This window comes from Myotis daubentonii, chromosome 10, assembly GCF_963259705.1.
Source record: "Myotis daubentonii chromosome 10, mMyoDau2.1, whole genome shotgun sequence".
Taxonomy (NCBI): domain Eukaryota; kingdom Metazoa; phylum Chordata; class Mammalia; order Chiroptera; family Vespertilionidae; genus Myotis; species Myotis daubentonii.
The window spans coordinates 7,143,431-7,161,245 of NC_081849.1; the positions used below are offsets into that span (position 1 = coordinate 7,143,431).

General features: G+C 59.4%; 3 protein-coding genes across 13 annotated transcripts in view; 2 read left to right on the top strand and 1 right to left on the bottom strand.

Annotated features, from left to right (window-relative positions):
- AGAP3 (ArfGAP with GTPase domain, ankyrin repeat and PH domain 3) overlaps positions 1 to 5,203 on the bottom strand; it is a 55,220-nt gene extending 50,017 nt beyond the window's left edge. Inside the window, exon 1 of one of the 4 annotated variants that reach the window (XM_059711458.1) lies at positions 4,553 to 5,195. In XM_059711458.1, coding sequence (XP_059567441.1) covers positions 4,553 to 4,883 — 331 coding nt within the window. In that variant the 5' untranslated portion in view covers positions 4,884 to 5,195. Of the gene's footprint in view, positions 1 to 4,552 lie in introns of all 4 variants that reach the window. The other 3 variants (XM_059711459.1, XM_059711463.1, XM_059711462.1) reach the window with 3 other exon arrangements.
- Positions 5,204 to 10,809: 5,606 nt separating this feature from the next.
- Positions 10,810 to 13,077, top strand: TMUB1 (transmembrane and ubiquitin like domain containing 1). 3 transcript variants are annotated; one of them, XM_059711467.1, is made up of 4 exons: positions 10,827 to 10,951; positions 11,366 to 11,459; positions 11,817 to 12,235; positions 12,538 to 13,077. In XM_059711467.1, the coding sequence occupies exons 3-4, from the start codon at positions 11,847 to 11,849 to the stop codon at positions 12,887 to 12,889; spliced, it is 741 nt and encodes a 246-aa protein (XP_059567450.1). In that variant the 5' UTR covers positions 10,827 to 10,951; positions 11,366 to 11,459; positions 11,817 to 11,846; the 3' UTR covers positions 12,890 to 13,077. The 3 variants fall into 3 exon arrangements, with proteins under 3 accessions (XP_059567447.1, XP_059567450.1, XP_059567448.1); XM_059711464.1 differs by lacking the exon at positions 11,366 to 11,459 and having other exon boundaries at positions 10,810 to 10,951; XM_059711465.1 differs by lacking the exon at positions 10,827 to 10,951 and having other exon boundaries at positions 11,283 to 11,459.
- A 492-nt stretch (positions 13,078 to 13,569) lies between these two features.
- Positions 13,570 to 17,756, top strand: FASTK (Fas activated serine/threonine kinase). Of its 6 annotated transcripts, none has more exons than XM_059711484.1 (10): positions 13,570 to 13,743; positions 14,522 to 14,944; positions 15,378 to 15,587; positions 15,718 to 15,857; positions 16,279 to 16,492; positions 16,560 to 16,734; positions 16,951 to 17,042; positions 17,130 to 17,265; positions 17,341 to 17,455; positions 17,547 to 17,756. In XM_059711484.1, exons 1-10 carry the CDS (start codon positions 13,662 to 13,664, stop codon positions 17,652 to 17,654), a joined length of 1,695 nt encoding a protein of 564 aa, XP_059567467.1. In that variant the 5' UTR covers positions 13,570 to 13,661; the 3' UTR covers positions 17,655 to 17,756. The 6 variants fall into 6 exon arrangements, with proteins under 6 accessions (XP_059567467.1, XP_059567470.1, XP_059567471.1 ...); XM_059711487.1 differs by having other exon boundaries at positions 13,572 to 13,743; positions 16,575 to 16,734; XM_059711488.1 differs by having other exon boundaries at positions 13,572 to 13,743; positions 15,408 to 15,587.
- The last annotated feature ends 59 nt before the right edge of the window (positions 17,757 to 17,815 follow it).

Below are 17,815 nucleotides of genomic sequence, written 5' to 3' on the forward strand. Positions count from 1 at the left end.
TTTTGCCCTAATTTTTTAAAAATCTGGGTTTATTCCTGCCACTCCCAATCCCCTGTCTGGTACCTCGTGCAGGCTGATCCATTCACCTCTGGGATCGAGAGAGCAGTCGGAGCCCCTCCTTCCTTCCCCTGCCTTCCTGCCTTCCACGGAGCTAGGTGCAACTGGGCCACGCAGTCGGAGCTAAATAAATGTATCTGGAACAAGTGTGGCTCTCCCTGGCCACTAACCCCGCTCGGATATCCTCTTTTTCAGAATTCCTGGAACTCTTTTGTGCAAAGTCCTACATAAGCAACCAGCCCCCCACCAGGCACTCATTCCCTAAACCAGCTAATTACTGGGATGGCCCAGGAAAGTTCCAAACGCAGATGCACCCCAGATCCCTTGGAGGGAGCCCCAGAAATCCGCACTTTAGCAAGTCCCCTGGGTGAGCATCTTCACCAGGTTGGGGGGTGCCCAATTACCTCAGGAGACAGCTTCCCTGTCTCCAAATGGATACAATTCTCTCTGCATCATAGGGCTGTTGCCAGGATCTAGCCACAGGACACACACAGACAGGGAACCAACTCTAAAGCCCCAGGCAGGCCAGCCAGGAAGAGTGTGGCTGCTGAGCCCCCACCCCAACACATCTGCGCCCAGCTCAGCCCCCGCCGCCCCCCTCTCTATCCTAGACTTGAACCAACAGGAAAACCGTATTTAGAATGTTACCAAGCCCCCAGCCTGTGGAAGAAAGTGCCAGAAAGACTAAGGTGAGGGTGAGAACAAGCCAGCCTGCCTCTGGAATGCTCAAAGGAACTCTGCTTTAAAAAAGACCCTAGCTGGCCCTAACCCGGTTTGGCTCAGTGGCTAGAGCATCAGCCTGCGGACTGAAGGGTCCCGGGTTCGATTCCAGTCAAGAGCACATGCCTGGGTTGCGGGCTCTATCCCCAATCGGGGCGTGCAGGAGGCAGCCGATCAATGAATGAATCTCTCTCAGCATTGATGTTTCTATCTCTTTCTCCTTCTCCCTTCCTCTCTGAAATCAATAAAAATATATTTAAATAAATAAAAATAAATAAATAAAAAAGACCCTAGGGGAGCCCAGCAGGCGTGGCTCAGCGGTTGAGCATCGACCTATGAACCAGGAGGTCACGGTTCGATTCCCAGTCAGGGCACAGGCCCGGGTTGCGGGCTCCATCCCCAGTGTGGGGTGTGCGGGAGGCAGCCGATCAATGGTTCTTTCTCATCATTGAGGTTTCTATCTCTTTTTCCCAAATCAATAAAAATAAAAAATAAAGAGCAAAGACCCTAGGGGGAAACAAGGAGGACAGGAACCAGTCACCACTCACCAGTCGACAAAGCCCAGTCCCTGCACACAGTCGTGGCCATGTGGCACACCCATGGCCAAGGTCCACTGCCAGGCCCGCCCTGGGACCTTCGGAGCCCACGCCTGCTGCCCTCCCCGCTGGCAGACCTGGGGGGAGAGGGCACATCTCTGGGACAACTCTGCCTTTGCAAGCCACCGGCTGGGACCCCAAGGGCGGCTTCTCCCAACAGCTCATCTGGCTCCTCCTCACTTGGCCCAGCTTCCTGCATTCCAGGTGCCCTCTGACCGGAGGGCCCGTTCCCCTGCAGCCTTCTCTCTAAGGCAGGAGACCCATGCCAGTCCCTGGCGCTCCTTTCCCTGGAGGATCCAGCCTGTGGCCCTGCCTGAGGCTCAGCCTGACCCCTGGCTGATCAGCTTGGAGCCCTCCCTTCTCTGAGTCTGTTTGCCCACAGGGAGGGGGAGCAGCTCAGAGGGTCAGCACAGGGTGGGCCTGCCATCCCAGTCCCGCTCCCGGCTATACTTCCTTCATTCCTTAGGGCCCCCGTGTGGGCACGTTTCTCCTTTTTTGGCCTTTGGTGGGGAATGGAACTTTTCAAAAACAGTCTGCCTCCCCTCAAATCCTATCCTAAAACCCCACAAAGCTGCATGTTCCTCAGCTCCCCCCTGCCCTAACCGTGGGTCAGAGAGGGTCAGGGGTGACTGAGAGGAGCAGAGCCAGGACAGGCCGGCAAGGTGCCACTGCCCTTCCTCAGCCCCAGAGGCATCCTGACTGCACCTTCCAGGTCACCTTCAGAGCTGGAACAGAAACCTCCACTGATATTATCGGAGTGAGGCGGAGACTTTTATACACCAGCAAAACGCCGTTCCTTCCCACGAAGAGGCTCATCCCAACAAACACAGGACCTGCCTCCCAGGCCAGGAGTGTTTATGTAACAGCTGAAACCCAGGTCAGCTGGGCCCTGGCTCGGGGGGCTCAGGGGGGCTCAGTCAGGCTCGGAGTGAACAGGGAACCGCCGGGAAGCTGTTCCCCTCCCTCCGCCAAAAAAGAAGGTGGGGACACTGCTTTGCAGGATAGCAGCAATATGGTTTGGCAGATGGAGTGAGGAAGGATATAGGGCAGAAATTGGAGGAGTTTTCTGGGGTTTTTTGATGCCTGCCTACAGCAGGAAAGCTGGGGAGATAGAAGTGGGAAAGCAGCGGTGAGGTGGGTAATAAAAACGGGTTCCAGGAAAGAGTTTGGAAAAAAAAAGGGGGGGAGAAAGAAAGAGGTGGGAGGCCTTGCCAAGAAAGAACAGGGAAGCAGGGATCAGGAGAGCTGAGAACGGATGTGTGAGGAGCAGCTGGGCCTGGTGACAATGAGACATCAGGTCCCAGGATTCACAGGGGTAACACCAAGCTCCCAGGCTAAGCAGGAACATGGGGTACTTCCAAACCACAGTGGGGAAGTTGGTCACGGGGGAGAGCTCTAAGACGGGAGTCGCCTGTTGTGATGAATTTACGACGATGAAAACCCAAGTGCGTACGGCAATCGCGGCCTTCGCATCACCAAGGATGGGGGCCAGAGACTTCCTGAGCTGGGGGGTGGGGGTTAATCAGACAAAGGAAGCGGAGTCAGCTGTGGAAGCCGAGACTCCTGCCTCTCCCGGCTCTGGGAAAGGCTGTGACAGACGTCTCCCCTCGCCCCTTCTGTGGCTGCCCCTCCAAGTCCTTCACCAAAAGGGAAGGGGGTGGGAGCTGACTTCTCTTACTTCCTCCAAAGGACACGGAAGCGGCAGGGACCAGCTGCTCTCCCTGCCCCACCTCCTTCAGCTCCAGGAGGAAAAACTGGTCATCGCTGCCTCTCTTTGGGGCCCCGGGATCACACAATGCCACCTCCAGGTCCCCAGCCTCAGCACTGATTCAGGCCATTTACTCGGATCCATGCTAATGAGGTTTTTTTCTGTCACCTAATTAGTTCACAATGAACTCAGCCTTGAGAGAAAAGAGGCTAGAGAGGGCTGGGGAACGGACAGACAGCAGTCAGACTGGGATGTCACCCCAAAGGGCAGGACCCCAGCTCTAATGGGCCCTTTACTCCCCAAAGACCCCATGCTCCTTCCCCAGCTACAGGGAGCTCTGAGAGTGGAAAGGGGGTGTTCAGATGAGGAGCCCCCCCCCCGGCCCTCACACAAAGAGGCGAAAACGGGAGTGAGCCCCAACTGCAAGGCGCCAGTCGGGGCCAGGCCCCTGTGCACAATTCCATGTCATCAGCAAAAGGCCTTGCCCTCTCCCTGCGTTTCCACTAAGGCCCAACCCACCACCTGCTGGTGGGCGTTCCCCTTGGAATGGAACCTGAGGAGGAAGCAGATGCCCCAGGGTGAGGCCATCTGCCCACTGGGCACTCAAAGGTCACCATGCCACAGGGAGGGCCTGCGGGTGGAGCCAGCCCCCACGACACCAGGGGTCGAGGGGCATCTACCAGCAGCTTACACCATCTCTCCTGCCCCTGGGAAAGGAGTGCTGGGCAGTGGGGCGGGGGGGCAGCCCCTGACACCCGGCGACGTGTCCCTGGAAGTTGGTCAGTGACCCACAAGAGGCTCCCTGGAAAGCAGCAGTGGGTCCGGCGCCCGCGGGACCCGGCGAAGGCGCGGATGGGCAGGCCAGCGCCTCCCACACGGTCGCAGCGCCCAAGCCCCGAGTCAGGCCCAGCCCACCGGGCCTCGGCAGCTTGCGGGATGTGCGTCGGGAGAGGGCGCGCCGCAGCGAGCGCCACCCTCCCCGGCCTGCGGGCACTGGGCCCGGGAAGGCTGACACCCACTAACGGAGGCTCCGATCCCCGGCCCCGCCGCCGCCGCGGGGCAGAGCCTGGGCAGCTGAGCGGCCTCTCAGGCAGCGGCCCCACCTCCCCGGCCGCCGAGGCCCTCCGCTGCGCCCACTCTCCCGGGACATGCCTGACCAGATCGGGCACAGACCCCCCCCCCCCACTCCCGGAACCGCTACGGCTCCGAGCGCCCCCGCCCCCGCCCCCGAAGAGGCTATCCTCGAGCCCTGGCGCACTAAAAGCCGAAAATGTACACCCTGGCCCGGGACCGGCCCCCAGCCCGTGTCCCCAGGCGAGAAATGGCGAAGCCTGGACGCCGGCACTGCAGCGCCGGCATTCAACAAACCGCGTGGCCCGGACCTGAGGCGCGCGAGGATCCCCGACGGGGAGAGCATGGCCAGGCCGGACCCGCAGAGCCCGGAGGGGCCACCGCGCCCAGCTCCGCTCACCCTCGATGGAGATGACGTGCTCCCGGATCTGGTTCTGCAGTGCCAAGTCCTCCATGCGCTCGATCAGATCGTAGATGGCGTAGATATTGGGATGCACGGACTCGAAGCGCTGGATCTCGGCCCGGATGGCCGCCGAGTTGGAGAGCGCGAACTGCTGGGGGGGGCCGCCGGCCAGCTGCTGCGAGGGGCCGCCGCCGCCCCCGGCCCCCGGCCCCGCGCCACCGAACTGCCCGCCGCCCCCCGCGCCTCCGCCGCCGCCGCCGCCGCCTCCCGGTGCCGCCAGGCTGGGCTGCTGCTGCGGGCTCTGCCCCCCGCCCGCCTGGAAGTTCATGGCTCCGGAGCCGCGGGGCCCGAGGCGGGCCCGGCCGAGGCCGGGGCGGCGCGGCGGCGGCGGCGGGCGGGCGCGCGGGGCTGGCGGGGCTGGGACTGCGGAGCCGGCGGCACGAGACTAGTGCATGGGGCCGGGGGCCCGGGGCCTTGGCCGGGAGGCGCCGCCGCGCACGCTGTGGCCGCTGCCGGGCGCTTCCCGCCGCCGCGATCCCGCTGCCTCTGAGCAGCCTCCAGCGGCAACAACAACGGCACCGGGAGCGCGCGGCCCGGGCCCTCCCCCCGCGTCATGCGCACGCACTGCCACCCCCGCCGGCTCCTGCACACGCAACCCGAGCCCCCTCCCCGCCGCCCCCGCCCCTCCAGCGCCCCCGCCCCTCGCTCGCAGGCTTGGCAGCCTCCACCCCCGAGCCTCGCGCTCCAGCCGGGCGCCCCGGCCCCTCCCACCACGCCTTAGCCCTTCCGCCTCCTCCGCAGCCCACACCCACACCCGCGGCGGGGACCACCGCGCAAGGGACTGTGGCCTGGGCCTCCTCCTGCCCGGCAGTCACTCTCGCCTTCCTGCGCTGGTTTGGGCGGGGTGTCCTATCTCTGGGCAATGCCCGAACAGTGCCCTGCGCCTGAGGGTGCTGATGAGCACGGCAGATTGTGGAAGAGGGCCGCCAGCCCAGGCCCAGCTGCGCCTCCCTGACACCGTCCTGCCTTCAATGCGGCACAGGCTCCCCTGTCCCTGGCCTGAGGTCTTCCCTAGAGACTACCCCTCCCTCGGGCTTCTCTCTCTCTCTCTCTCTCTCTCTCTCTCTCTCTCTCCCACCCCCCCCCCACCCCCCCGGACTCCCCGCTGCCAGCTGCAGCACAGCCGCTGAAATCCTATTTCCACTTCTGAGAGCTCTATTGGCGGGGCCCTTGGAAATGATACTTTGAACAGTAACTCCCCACTCCTCTGTCTTCCCTCTTCCCCTTAAAGACCCCTCTGCGGAACCCCACAGGTACTTAGAAGAGGGAGGGCTTGCCCTCAGGGGTGGGAGGGGAGGGAGGAGACATGTAATACTTCAAACAATAAAAAGAAGAAGAAGAAGCCCTAGCTTCTTTTTTTAAAAAGGAAGAGGGAGGAATCAAATATTTGACTTCTTCCCCAACTCACCCCATTCAAGAGACAACAGAGCCCACATGACTGTCTTAATGTTTCTTGTATTAACCCCTTTGTCCATCCTGTGTTCATGTCCACTCCTCCAGGGCCGGGGAGCTCCGTTCACTGTCCCAGTCCTCTGCATTCCCATTGCCACAGCTATCTGCAGCTCTGCTAGCCACCCCTCTCACCAACCTTTCTTAGAACCCACAGGGGTGGCATGTCCAAGACTCTGGCCCAGCCAATAAGCACAGGGCTGCCTCTTCACCCCCCTCCCCCATGTCTTCTGGCACAGTTGACATGTGTCAGCCTTTTTATTTATTTTTTTAAAATATATTTTTATTGCCCTGACCGGTTTGGCTCAGTGGATAGAGTGACGGCCTGCGGACTGAAGGGTCCCGGGTTCGATTCCGGTCAAGGGCATGTACCTCGGTTGCGGGCACATCCTCAGTGGGGGGTGTGCAGGAGGCAGCTGATCAATGTTTCTCTCCCATCCATGTTTCTAACTCTCTATCCCTCTCCCTACCTCGCTGTAAAAAAATCAATAAAATATATATTTTAAATATATATATATTTTTTATTGATTTCAGAGAGGAAGGGAGAGGGAGAGAGAGATAGAAACATCAATGATGAGAGAGAATCACTGAACGGCTGCCTCCTGCACGACCCCTACTGGGGATTGAGCCCGAAACCCAGGCATGCACCCTTGACCAGAATGGAACCTGGGACCCTTCAGTCCGCAGGCCGGCCAACGCTCTATCCACTAAACCAAACCAGCCAGAGACTACTTATTTATTTATTTTTTATTAAATATTTTATTGATTTTTTACAGAGAGGAAGGGAGAGGGATAGAGAGTTAGAAACATCGATGAGAGAGAAACATCGATCAGATGCCTCCTGCACACTCCCCACTGGGGATGTGCCCGCAACCAAAGTACATGCCCCTGACCGGAATCGAACCCGGGACCCTTGAGTCCGCAGGCCGATGCTCTATCCACTGAGCCAAACCGGTTAGGGCGACTACTTATTTTTTTTATCTTTACTGTTGAAAGAAATGTCATCCTTTTTAAAAAAAATCTTTATTGTTGAAAGTATTACATGTGTCCTCCTTTTTCCCCCATTGACCTCTTCTAGCCCACCCCCGCCCCCCACCCCAGGCCCTCACCACCCTATTGTCTATACCCATTGCCTATATGTATACAAGTTCTTTGCTTGATCTCTTCCCACCCACCCACCCTCCCTTGCCTTCCCTCTGAGATTCCAAAGTATGTTCTATGCTTCTATGTCTCTGGATCTATTTTGTCCATCAGTTTATTTTGTTCATTAGATTCCACATGAGTAAGATATGTGATACTTGTCTTTCTCTGACTGGATTATTTCGCTTAGCATAATGCTCTCTAGGTCCCTCCATGCTGTCTCAAAGGGTAAGAGTTCTTTCTTTTTTTACTGCTGCATAGTATTCCATGGTGCAAATGTACCACAGCTTTTTTACCCACTTATCTACTAATGGGCACTTGGGCTGTTTCCAGATCTTAGCTATGGTAAATTAAGCTGCTTGTGAACATAGGGGTGCATACATCCTTTCTGACGGGTGTTTCGAATTTCTTAGAATATATCCTTAGAAGTGGGATCACTGGGTCAAATGGCAGTTCCAAATTTCATTTTTTTGAGGAAACTCCACACTGTTTTCCATAATGGCTGCACCAGTCTGTCATCCTTTTTAAACACACTTCCACTTCCCAGGCCAAGACCAGCATAAAGCTGTCCCCCACGTGGCTATCCACACAACTCTGCCCCAGTACCAACCAAGTCACCATTCCTAAGTTTCTTGAACCTTCCAAAGAATGAGATGCAAGCTAATCAACACTGGAGGTTTCCCCACCCCCACCTCCCCCCTCCCGAGAGATGTGGACCCATCTACCTGTTTGACATTCAGGATGTCATACACTCTCTGGGCTTCATCTGCAAAATATAGTGGTTGAACAGAACACCTAGCTCTGATGTTCTGTAATTCTAAAAGCATCTGTTTTAGATGCTTAATTAGAATCCACAGCAAGAAGTTGCTACCAGTACCTCCCAGGAGAGATGCTGAGGCTATAGAACTTCTGAAATGTGTTGCCCAGCAGCCAGCACACACCTACTCTTGCACTGGTGTGCTGTCTACATGCGTGTCCCCTAGTAGCATATGAACCCCATGAGGGCAGGGACCGCATCTTAACACATGTCTGGCATATAGTATATATTTAATACGTGTTTGTAGAACAAATGGATGAATGGGAGCAAAGGACCTAAAGATAAATTGGTTCTATATGTTATAAATCTAAAGTAACATTCTTGGCCCTGGCCGAGTAGCTCAGTTGGAGCATCGTCCCAACATGCAAGGTTGCGGGACCTACCCACATGCAGGGTTGGATGGGCTGGTTCTGGTGTCCTCAGGGCAGTTACAGGAATCAACCAATGGATTCATAAAGTGGAACAACAAATTGATGTTGCTCCCTTCTCTCTCCCTAAAATCAATCAATAAAAATGTTTTTAAAATATATTTTTATTGATTTCAGAGATGAAGGTAGAAAGAGAAAGAAACATCAATGATGAGAGAGAATCATTGATCAGCTGCCTCCTGCACACTCCCTAGTGGGGATGGAGCTCGCAACTGGGGCAAGTGCCCCAACTGGGAATCGAACCTGTGACCTCCTGATTCCTAGGTCTATGCTCAACCACTGAGCCATACCGGCCGGGCAATAAAAATGTTTTTGTTTTTTTCTATTGTCTTTTTTTTTAATAATTTTTATTTCTTGAAGTATTACAAAGAGTATTACATATGTCTCCTTCCCCCCCCCTTGACACTCCCCCCGGCCCCCACCCCCCAGTGTCTTGTGTCCACCGGTTATTCCTATATGCATGCATATAAGTCCTTCGGTTGATCTCTTAACCCCCCCCCAAACCCTCCCCAGGCTTCCCACTAGTTTGAAAGTCTGTTCAATGCTGCTCTGCCTCTGCATCTACCCCTGTTAATCAGTCTATACTGGTCCCCATTATCTGTCCCAACCTCACCGGGGCCGTCTCGGCCTCACCAGGGCTGTTTCAACCTCACCGGGGCCGTCCCAAAAAATGTCTTTTTAAAATATATTTTATTGATTATTTTTACAGAGAGGAAGAGAGAGGGATAGAGAGTGAGAAACATCGGATGAGAGAGAAACATCGATCAGCTGCCTCCTGCACACTCCCTACTGGGTATGTGCCCGCAACCAAGGTACATGGCCTTGACTGGAATAGAACCTGGGACCCTTCAGTCCGCAGGCTGACGCTCTATCCACTGAGCCAAACTGGTTAGGACAATAAAAATGTTTTTAAAATAAAATAAACTAACATTCTTTTTTTTCTGGTAAATTGTATTGAGGTGTTTTTTTTTAAACTGACATTTATTTATGTATTTATTTATTTATTTATTTATTTATTTATTTATTTATTTATTTATTTATTTCAGAGAGGAAGGGAGAGGGAAAGAGAGATAGAAACATCACTGATGAGCCTAGCTGTTTGGCTCAATGGATAGAGGTTCGATTCCAGTCAAGGGCACATGCCTGGGTTATGGGCTCCATCCCCAGTAGGGGGCGTGCAGAGGCAGCCAATCAATGATTCTCTCACATCCTTGGTGTTTCTATCTGTCTTTTCCCTTCCTCTCTCTAAAATCAATAAAAATATATTTAAAAAAAGAAAGAAACAGCAATGATGAGAATCATTGATCAGCCGCCTCCTGCACACACCCTACTGGGGAAGGAGCCTGCAACCCAGGCATGTGCTCTGACTGGGAATCCAACGATGATCTCTTGGTTCATAGGTCAATGTTCAAACACTGAGCCACACCAGCTGGGCTAAACTGACTTCTTAAGGCAACACTTGGGAGTACTTGCTCCCACAAATAGGCATGTGCTATGGGAACATGAGGGTATCATACTTTTTAATCAAGACTGGCCTATAAAATCCAGGATGTGGGATTTCTGTGGCTATAGAAGCCCAGAGGAAGGAGGGAAAACCCACAGAAATTAGCTGGCCTGGGCCAGGCTGGGGATCAAATCACATACTCTACACAGCAACATGCTAAGGATTTCATTTCCAAGCCCAGATTTGAGTGGAAGGAGTGTGCTAATACTAGTTGAGCAAGTATCTACCATGTGACAGATCCCTTACAGTTTCCACATTTAACAAAACACCGAAGCTCTTCCTTACAATTGCCTTATGAAGGAGGCCTTAGAAATGAAGAAATTTAGGTTCAAAGATTCAATAACGAACCTAAGGTCATTAAGGGATAAGGGATCAGCATTGTGTCAGGTTCCAAAGTCCATGCCTCGTTCCCAGTCTTGCAGGGGCAAGGCGGAAAAGGGGCCAGGGAAACAGGACAACCTGGGATGTATACGCAGCCAGACTGGTGGGGCAGCCCATGGTTGCTGGGCTCTGGGCCGAGAGTCAACTGGGGGGGGGGGGGGGCGGGGGGACGGGGATGGGTGTCCAAGGTGCCTCCTGGCGTTCACCTGCCATATGAGTAGAATGAGCCACCGGAGTTCACCCGAGCCTGCATCTCCAAACACGGGGCTCTGATCTGCTCCTGCTGACGCCGGTTGATGCGGGGACAGATGCCCTGGATGCTGGCAGAGGGAGGGGCGGATCCCGCTGTGGCCGGACCTCTGGGGGCTGTCACAACCCCAAACCTGCCCTGCCCTCCCCTCTGCCACTCGAGGGCAGCGGAACCAGTCCGCCCAAGCCCGCTGGTAGGTCCGCAGCGAGGAGGGCGGGGATTTCGCACGGTCAGGACTACAAGTCCCACAATGCTCCGGACAGCGGCGGCGGAGAAGGGGGTGGGGGTGCCTTCAGGTGTCGGCGGCCTCGGCGCCTCCCGCCCGGAAGTGGCCTAGGGTCCGCTATGGAGCCGGTGGAGCCGGGCGGTGAGTCCCCGAGCCGCGCCCGCGCCCACCCCGCCTCCCCGAGCTCGCAGTCACCCGCGCTCCCCGCCCCGGAGTCGCCCGCGCCCTCCCGCGCCCGGGGGCTGGGGGCGGGGTACGATGGCATAGCTGGGGACGGGGAGGGCGAAGCCCCGGACCCCGAGCTGGACCTGGGGTCCCCCCGGGGGCCGGGCTTGGAGAGGCTTCCCGTGGAGGCGCGGAGTCGTGCGGCCAGGGTGGGGCCGGGTTGGGTGGGGGCTGGCACCCTGGGGAGGCTCCCGGTGCCGAAGGGCGGAGTCTGACTTTTGGTGTTGGGAGCCCTGGGGAAGCCGTCCGCGTGGGTGGGTGGGGTTTGGGTCAATGGTAAGAGGGCGGGGGCATAGAGGCCCTTTTTCTTCCCCTTTGAACAAACTTTAGCCACGGAGCAGGAGCTAAGCTTTGGGGTAGATAAGCAGCTTTGGGTGAAACTGGTGAAGGAATAAATGTTGAGATGAAACAGATGGAAGACTAGGTAAGATTAGGGCGAAGTTGGTGGGGGATGAAGGTAGGGGAGAGGTTGCCCCGAAGGTCCAGGCACCCTGTCTCTGGATAGTGAATTTGGGAGCTGGTTAAACACCGAGAACTCAGGTTACAAAAGTTAGGACTTGGAATGTGGTGATGGGAAGGGGCACGTGAAGCAAGTTTGGGGCAACTTGGAGTCCAGACAGTCTATGCCCTGGGCTGGGGCTGGGGTGAGGGGACAGAGTGAGGCCGGTGGGAAAGTGGGGTGCCGGGGGGGGGGGGGTCAGGAGCCTGTTGACGTTCGGAGAGCTGTTGGCCCCGGTGGGCCAGCCCCTCAACCCCTTATGGGTTCTTTGTGCCTCTCCAGCTCAGTAGCGCGGCGGGCAAGGCGGGTGCCATGGCCCTGATTGAAGGGGTGGGTGATGAGGTGACTGTCCTTTTCGCGGTGCTTGCCTGCCTGCTGGTGCTGGCTCTCGCCTGGGTCTCAACACACACATCGGAGAGCGGTGACCCACTGGCCCAGCCATCAGGGACCCCAACACCAGCGCAGCCCAGCGAAGCCATGGTGGTCACCGACAGTGCCAGAGGGGAGGCCCCGGCAGCGGAGACCCCCAGCCTGAGACACAGAGGTCAGGCTGCACACCCGGAGCCTGGCACAGGACTCCCAGCAACCACACCACCGCCAGACTCCCCCCAGGAGCCTCTCGTGCTTCGGCTGAAATTCCTCAACGATTCAGAGCAGGTGGCCAGGGCCTGGCCCCACGACACCATCGGCTCCCTGAAAAGGTAAGCTGGGGTGAGGAAGGGAACAGACGCCAAGGACTGGGTGGGAGTGAGGGGGTGGGAGTGAGTGGGTGGGAGTGATCGTAGACCTGGAAGGACCAGGAGACACTGGAGACTTCCCCCGGGTCTCATAGATGAGGGGACCCAGATGCCCAAATCACACTGTCCTGTTCCTGGTGGAGGAGGGGGCCCCCCTGGGCGCCGTGACCTGGGTGGTGGGGGGTGGAGGCAGAGGTGAAGGGCAGGAGTATTATTCTGGGCCAGGGACGAGGATTGCTCTATTACCCAGGTCCCTCTCTCCTCAGGACCCAGTTCCCTGGCCGGGAGCAGCAGGTTCGACTCATCTACCAAGGACAGCTGCTGGGAGACGACACCCAGACCCTGGGCAGCCTTCACCTGCCTCCCAACTGCGTCCTCCACTGCCACGTGTCCGCACGGGCCGGCCCCCCACACCCGCCCTGCCCACCGGGGTCAGAGCCAGGCCCCTCCGGGCTGGAGATCGGCAGCCTGCTGCTCCCCCTGCTGCTCCTGCTGCTGCTGCTGCTCTGGTACTGCCAGATCCAGTACCGGCCCTTCTTCCCGCTGACCGCCACCCTGGGGCTGGCCGGCTTCACGCTGCTGCTCAGCTTCCTGGCCTTTGCCATGTACCGCCCGTAGTGCCTCCGCGGGCTCCCGGCCGCCTGGCTGGCCCCGCGGGACCTCGGCCCGCACCACGCCGGCGGGGCTGCTGTCTGCCCGGGCCCCGCTCTCTGGCCTGTCTCTTCCCGCCACCCTGGAGCCCAGCCCTGCGCCGCGGAGCACCCCAGCGGCAGGTGGAGGCCCCTCTCGGTGACCTCCATGGCTCCGAGCCACCTTCCGGGGCCGCTGGCTCTCAGCCCCCACTGACCGTGGGCTCCTCCGGGTCTGCCGGCTGCTGTCGCTGCCTTGGCCCTGGGCAGGGCGGGGCCGCACCCCTGGGCCCGGCCTAGGGTTCGGCCTGAAGACCCCGCCACCTCTAGTCCCTAGTCGCTCCTCGCGCTGATTTGGGACCCAAGGACCCTGGGGGTGGGAGGGCTGAGGGAGCTCCCTGGAACTTGTGCAGATTAAATGACTGTGAAGTTTTCACTCCCGGTGTGTGTCTGCGCGTGGGGGCCCGTGGGGCGGGGCCCTTGCCCACGGGAGGAACGGAGTGAGGGCACGGGCTGGGCCTCCGCCCGGGCCGCCCCGGGCTGCCCTCTCCTCTCCGCGGCCCGGCGCCGGCCCCTGGCCCCGCCCCCGCCCCCTGGCCCCGCCCCCGGCGCCGCCTGCGCAGCTGCCCGGAAGCGGGGGGCGGGGCTGGCGGCGCCCGGCGCGCAGGGCCTGACGGGAGCCACGTCTCTGCTGGCCGAGGACTGAGCGGCGATTGGCGTCCCGGGGCTGCTGGGAAGATGGCGGGCTCGGTGGCCGGTCGATGAGGAGGCCGCGGGGGGAGCTCGGCTCCCGGGCCCCAAGACCGACCGAGGGAGCGACCTGCGCGGGGCCTGGGGAGTCATGTAGGGGCGGCCCCTGCGGGGCGGGCCGCGGGAGGGCTGCGGGAGTTGGTGTTGGCCACCGTGACCAGGTCTCTGGGGGGGTCCCCGGCCTGGGTGGGTGTGGGGGCCCCCGACACCACGGACTCCGCGCCTCTGCAAACCTGTGCACTCGGGCTCCACGGGCGTCCTCCGCGGTGGGCGCGGCGCGCGCGGTTCACAGGCGAGAAGGCTTAGGCAGGAGACGCAGCCGCTGGCCCAAGGTCACGCCGCTGGTAAGTGGGAGCACCCAGCGTGGAACCCAGGACCGTCCGGCGGCGGAGCCCGCGTGCCACCTTCTGCGCCGCCGCCGCCTCCTGCGGGCGGGGGAGGTGGTCTGGAAGGCGGGTCGCCGGGGCCGGCTGGGCTCCAGGCTGGGCGCAACCACTAACCGGATTCGTGACCCCGGGCTTGCCTTCCCCCCTCACCTCTCTGGGTCTGGGTTCCCCGCCTGTGCGATCGAGGTGACCCAGCCCTGCCTGCGCCCCGGGGGCGTGTGCGGAGGACCGAGAAGATAATGCATGTGGATTGCTCTGTAAACGTCCCTGCGCCGGGCACACAGGGATTAGGATGGCTGTTCCCGGATGGAAGGAGGCGGAGGGGCGGGTGGGGAAGAGGACCAGGGCCGTCGCAGAGAAGGGTGAGCAGGAGTCTGCCTTGCTCTGACCCTAGACCCCTCTGAATAGGGAGTGAGGTGAGGAGTAGAGAGCAGGCTTTCCTCCCCTTCGGGGAAACCTCACCCCCTTTTCTGGGCCGCCCTCAGGGTCTCCGTCACCCAACTCCATGCTTCGAGTCCTGCTTGCTGCCCAGGCCTCTGCCGCTCAGCTGTCTGGCCTGCTGCTGCTCCCGCCAATACAGCCCTTCTGCCTGGGGCCCAGCAAGTGGGGGGAACGGCCTCCCGGAGGAGGCCCCCACGCAGGTCCCGCGCAGGGGCTGCAGCGGCTCCTGGAGCAGGCGAGGAGCCCTGGGGAGCTGGTGCGCTGGCTGGGCCAGAACCCCGCCAAGGTGCGCGCCCACCACTACCCAGTGGCGCTTCGTCGTCTGGGCCAGCTCTTGGGGTCTCAGCCACGGCCCCCGCCCGTGGAGCAGACCTCACTGCAGGACTTGAGTCAGCTCATCATCCGAAACTGCCCCTCCTTTGATATTCACACCATCCACGTGTGTCTGCACCTTGCAGTCTTACTTGGTGAGGAGGCTGCCTGGGGGTGGGCGTTAATGAATAGAGAAGAGCAGGAGAGGACCCACATCACTGACAGGATTCGCCTCTTGGGCCTCGCCAGAACGGCCACACCCGGCCCACGGCCGCTCTCCCACAGGCGCTCTCCCACAGGCTGCGGGAGTGGAGCAGCGTTTGCTGCTGCCTCAGATCCCTGCTACCCCGTGCCCTAGGAGCCACCACACTCTGTCACCAATAGAACGAGATGAGAACGTATTCGCCATCTTTGTATAAAGCCTTCCCCATAAGCTGTTCTGATCCCTTAGTTCACGTGGAATTTCACATTTCCCCAGTGTTTCCACTGACACTGTAGCACACCTTCCAGCCCAGGAAACAGATGAGAGAGGTTGGGATCCACTAACAACCCCAGGACTGGAGCAAAGCAGCTCCGCTCCGCTCCCAGGACCGCCTCCTCTGACCCTCTCCCTCTCAGGCTTCCCCTCGGATGCGCCCCTGGTGTGCGCCCTGGAGAGGGAGCGAAGGTTCCGCCTCCCCCTGAAGCCGCCTCCCCCTCTGCAACCTGTCCTTCGCGGTGGGCAAAGGTTGGAAGCTGCTCTGAGCTGCCCCCACTTTCTGCGGCATCCACAGCAGCACCTCATCCGAAGCTTGGCAGGTGCCGGAGGGGTTCAAAGGCAGGCGGGGGTCAGGGGCCGAGGAAGAGCAGGTGGTGGGGTCTGGGCTGAGGTGGACACTAGACTGGAGGTCTGGCCTGAGGGTCCAGGGTGATAGGCTGTCCTTCACAGAGGCCAGGCCAGAGGAACTGACTCCCCACGTGATGGTGCGCCTGGCCCAGCACCTGGCCCGACACCGGTTGCGGGAGCCCCAGCTTCTGGAAGCCATTGCTCATTTCCTGGTGGTCCAGGAAGCCCAGCTCAGCAGCAAGGTGGGATTGCCTCCCGTGCTGCCCAGACACCGCCAGGCTCAGCCCCTGTCCAGCTTGATTGGCTGCGTGTCCCACAGCGAACAACCCAGCCAGGCCCTGTCCCCAGGTTTCCATCCTTGGCTTCACCCCCCAGCACGTGCAGTCCTGCAAGCACTCAGCACCGTCCTCACTTCACTGACCCCACTCCTCTAGGCCTGCAGGGCCAGGCCCCATAGCAGTGTCTCCTCCACCTGTTTGGTGATTGACTGCATGGGGCTCAAAACACTGCTTATGCCACAAACTTCTGGTGTGTGTCCGGTAGAGGAATGGTCTGCCTTTGCAGTGACGGTCTAAACGTGCAGATCAAGCCTCCCTGAGGCTCTCCTTGCCAAGGGTTTTGGAGAACGTTCCTTGCGGGGTGATGGCTGCTCTCCCTCTACAGGTGGTGCAGAAGCTGGTCCTGCCCTTTGGGCGGCTGAACTACTTTCCCCTGGAACAGCGGTTTATGCCCTGCCTTGAAAGGATCCTGGCTCGAGAAGCAGGGGCGGCCCCCCTGGCCACTGTCAACATCTTGATGTCACTGTGCCAGCTTCGGTGCCTGCCCTCCCGAGCCCTGCAGTTTGTCTTTTCCCCAGGTTTCATCAGCCACATCAGTGGTGCGCAGACAGGAGGGCTGGTGGGCAGGGTAGAGGGGCTGGGAGTCTGCAGCCCAGCAAACCTCAGTCCCCTTGCCCGTAGGCACCCCTCATGCCCCGATTGTGCGGCGCTACCTCTCCCTACTGGACACGGCTGTGGAGCTGGAGCTCCCAGGATACCAGGGTCCCCGCCTTCCCCGAAGACAGAAAGTGCCCATCTTCCCCCAGCCACTCATCACTGACCGTGCTCGCTGCAAGTACAGGTGGGGCAGCTTGGGGAGGGGAAGGGACCAGCCCAGAAGAGGCAGTGTAGAAAGGCCAGAGAACTGGGACCTGTTTCGGCTGGTACTCTGAGCAGTCATAATAAATGGGCCTTGAAGCAACAAAGGCGTTTGCCTAGGGTCACAGAGCTGGCGGGGGAGGGGAGCACGACCAGAGACTCCTGGGCCTTCCTGCTATCGGTGTTCCACTCCCCTCAGTCACAAGGATATAGTGGCCGAGGGGCTGCGCCAGTTGCTGGGGGAGGAGAAATACCGCCAAGACCTGACTGTGCCTCCAGGTTATTCCACAGGTGAGCTCCAGGTACGTGGGCAGGCAGCAGGCTGACATGGAGCTGTGGCTAAAAGCCACTGGCCCTTTCTCTTCTCCCACCTTTCAGACTTCCTGCTGTGTGTCAGCAGCTCTGGTGCTGTGCTTCCTGTGAGGACCCAGGACCCTTTCTTACCTTACCCGCCCAGGTCCTGTCCCCAGGGCCAGGCTGCCTCTCAGCCCACTACCCAAGACCCTGCCCAGAGGTAAGGGAAGAGGGCAGGAGGGCCTCCCCTGCCTTCACGGACAGCGACCCTGAGCCACGGCCGCTCTCTCTCCAGGGTGGTGCTGATGCTGCAGGAACGCTGGCATTTCTGCCGGGACAGCAGGGTGCTGCTGGGCTCCCGGGCCCTGCGGGAACGGCACCTGGGCCTGTTGGGCTACCAGCTTCTGCCGGTGAGCCTCCCCCGCCCGCCCCTGGTGACACTGTGTGTGCCCACTCCCTCACCCACAGGGCCTGTGGCTAACCTGCTGCCTCTCCCCACAGCTACCCTTTGAGGAACTGGAGTCACAGAGAGGCCTGCACCAGCTCAAGAGCTACCTGAGACAGAAGCTGCAAGCCTTGGGCCTCCGCTGGGGTCCTGAAGGGGGGTGAGGGGATGCACATGGGGTTCACGATGGCTCCCCTATGGGGGGGTGGACAGTTTGCACTTTGGATCCCTTTGTTTTTGTTCATTAAAGTCCCTTCTTCATTGCACATCTTGTTTCTGGGACGGGGAGCAGACTGGGTCTCCCCACTTCTTTTCCATCCATGCC

Excerpts from the sequence above, each read along its gene's own strand:
- TMUB1 (XM_059711464.1), top strand. The coding sequence starts at position 11,847 with ATGGCCCTGATTGAAGGGGTGGGTGATGAGGTGACTGTCCTTTTCGCG. Across the intron at positions 12,236-12,537 it reads ACCATCGGCTCCCTGAAAAG|GACCCAGTTCCCTGGCCGGG; the intron begins GTAAGCTGGGGT and ends CTCTCTCCTCAG.
- FASTK (XM_059711484.1), top strand. The coding sequence starts at position 13,662 with ATGAGGAGGCCGCGGGGGGAGCTCGGCTCCCGGGCCCCAAGACCGACC. Across the intron at positions 17,043-17,129 it reads GCCTCCAGGTTATTCCACAG|ACTTCCTGCTGTGTGTCAGC; the intron begins GTGAGCTCCAGG and ends CCCACCTTTCAG. Across the intron at positions 17,266-17,340 it reads ACCCAAGACCCTGCCCAGAG|GGTGGTGCTGATGCTGCAGG; the intron begins GTAAGGGAAGAG and ends CTCTCTCTCCAG.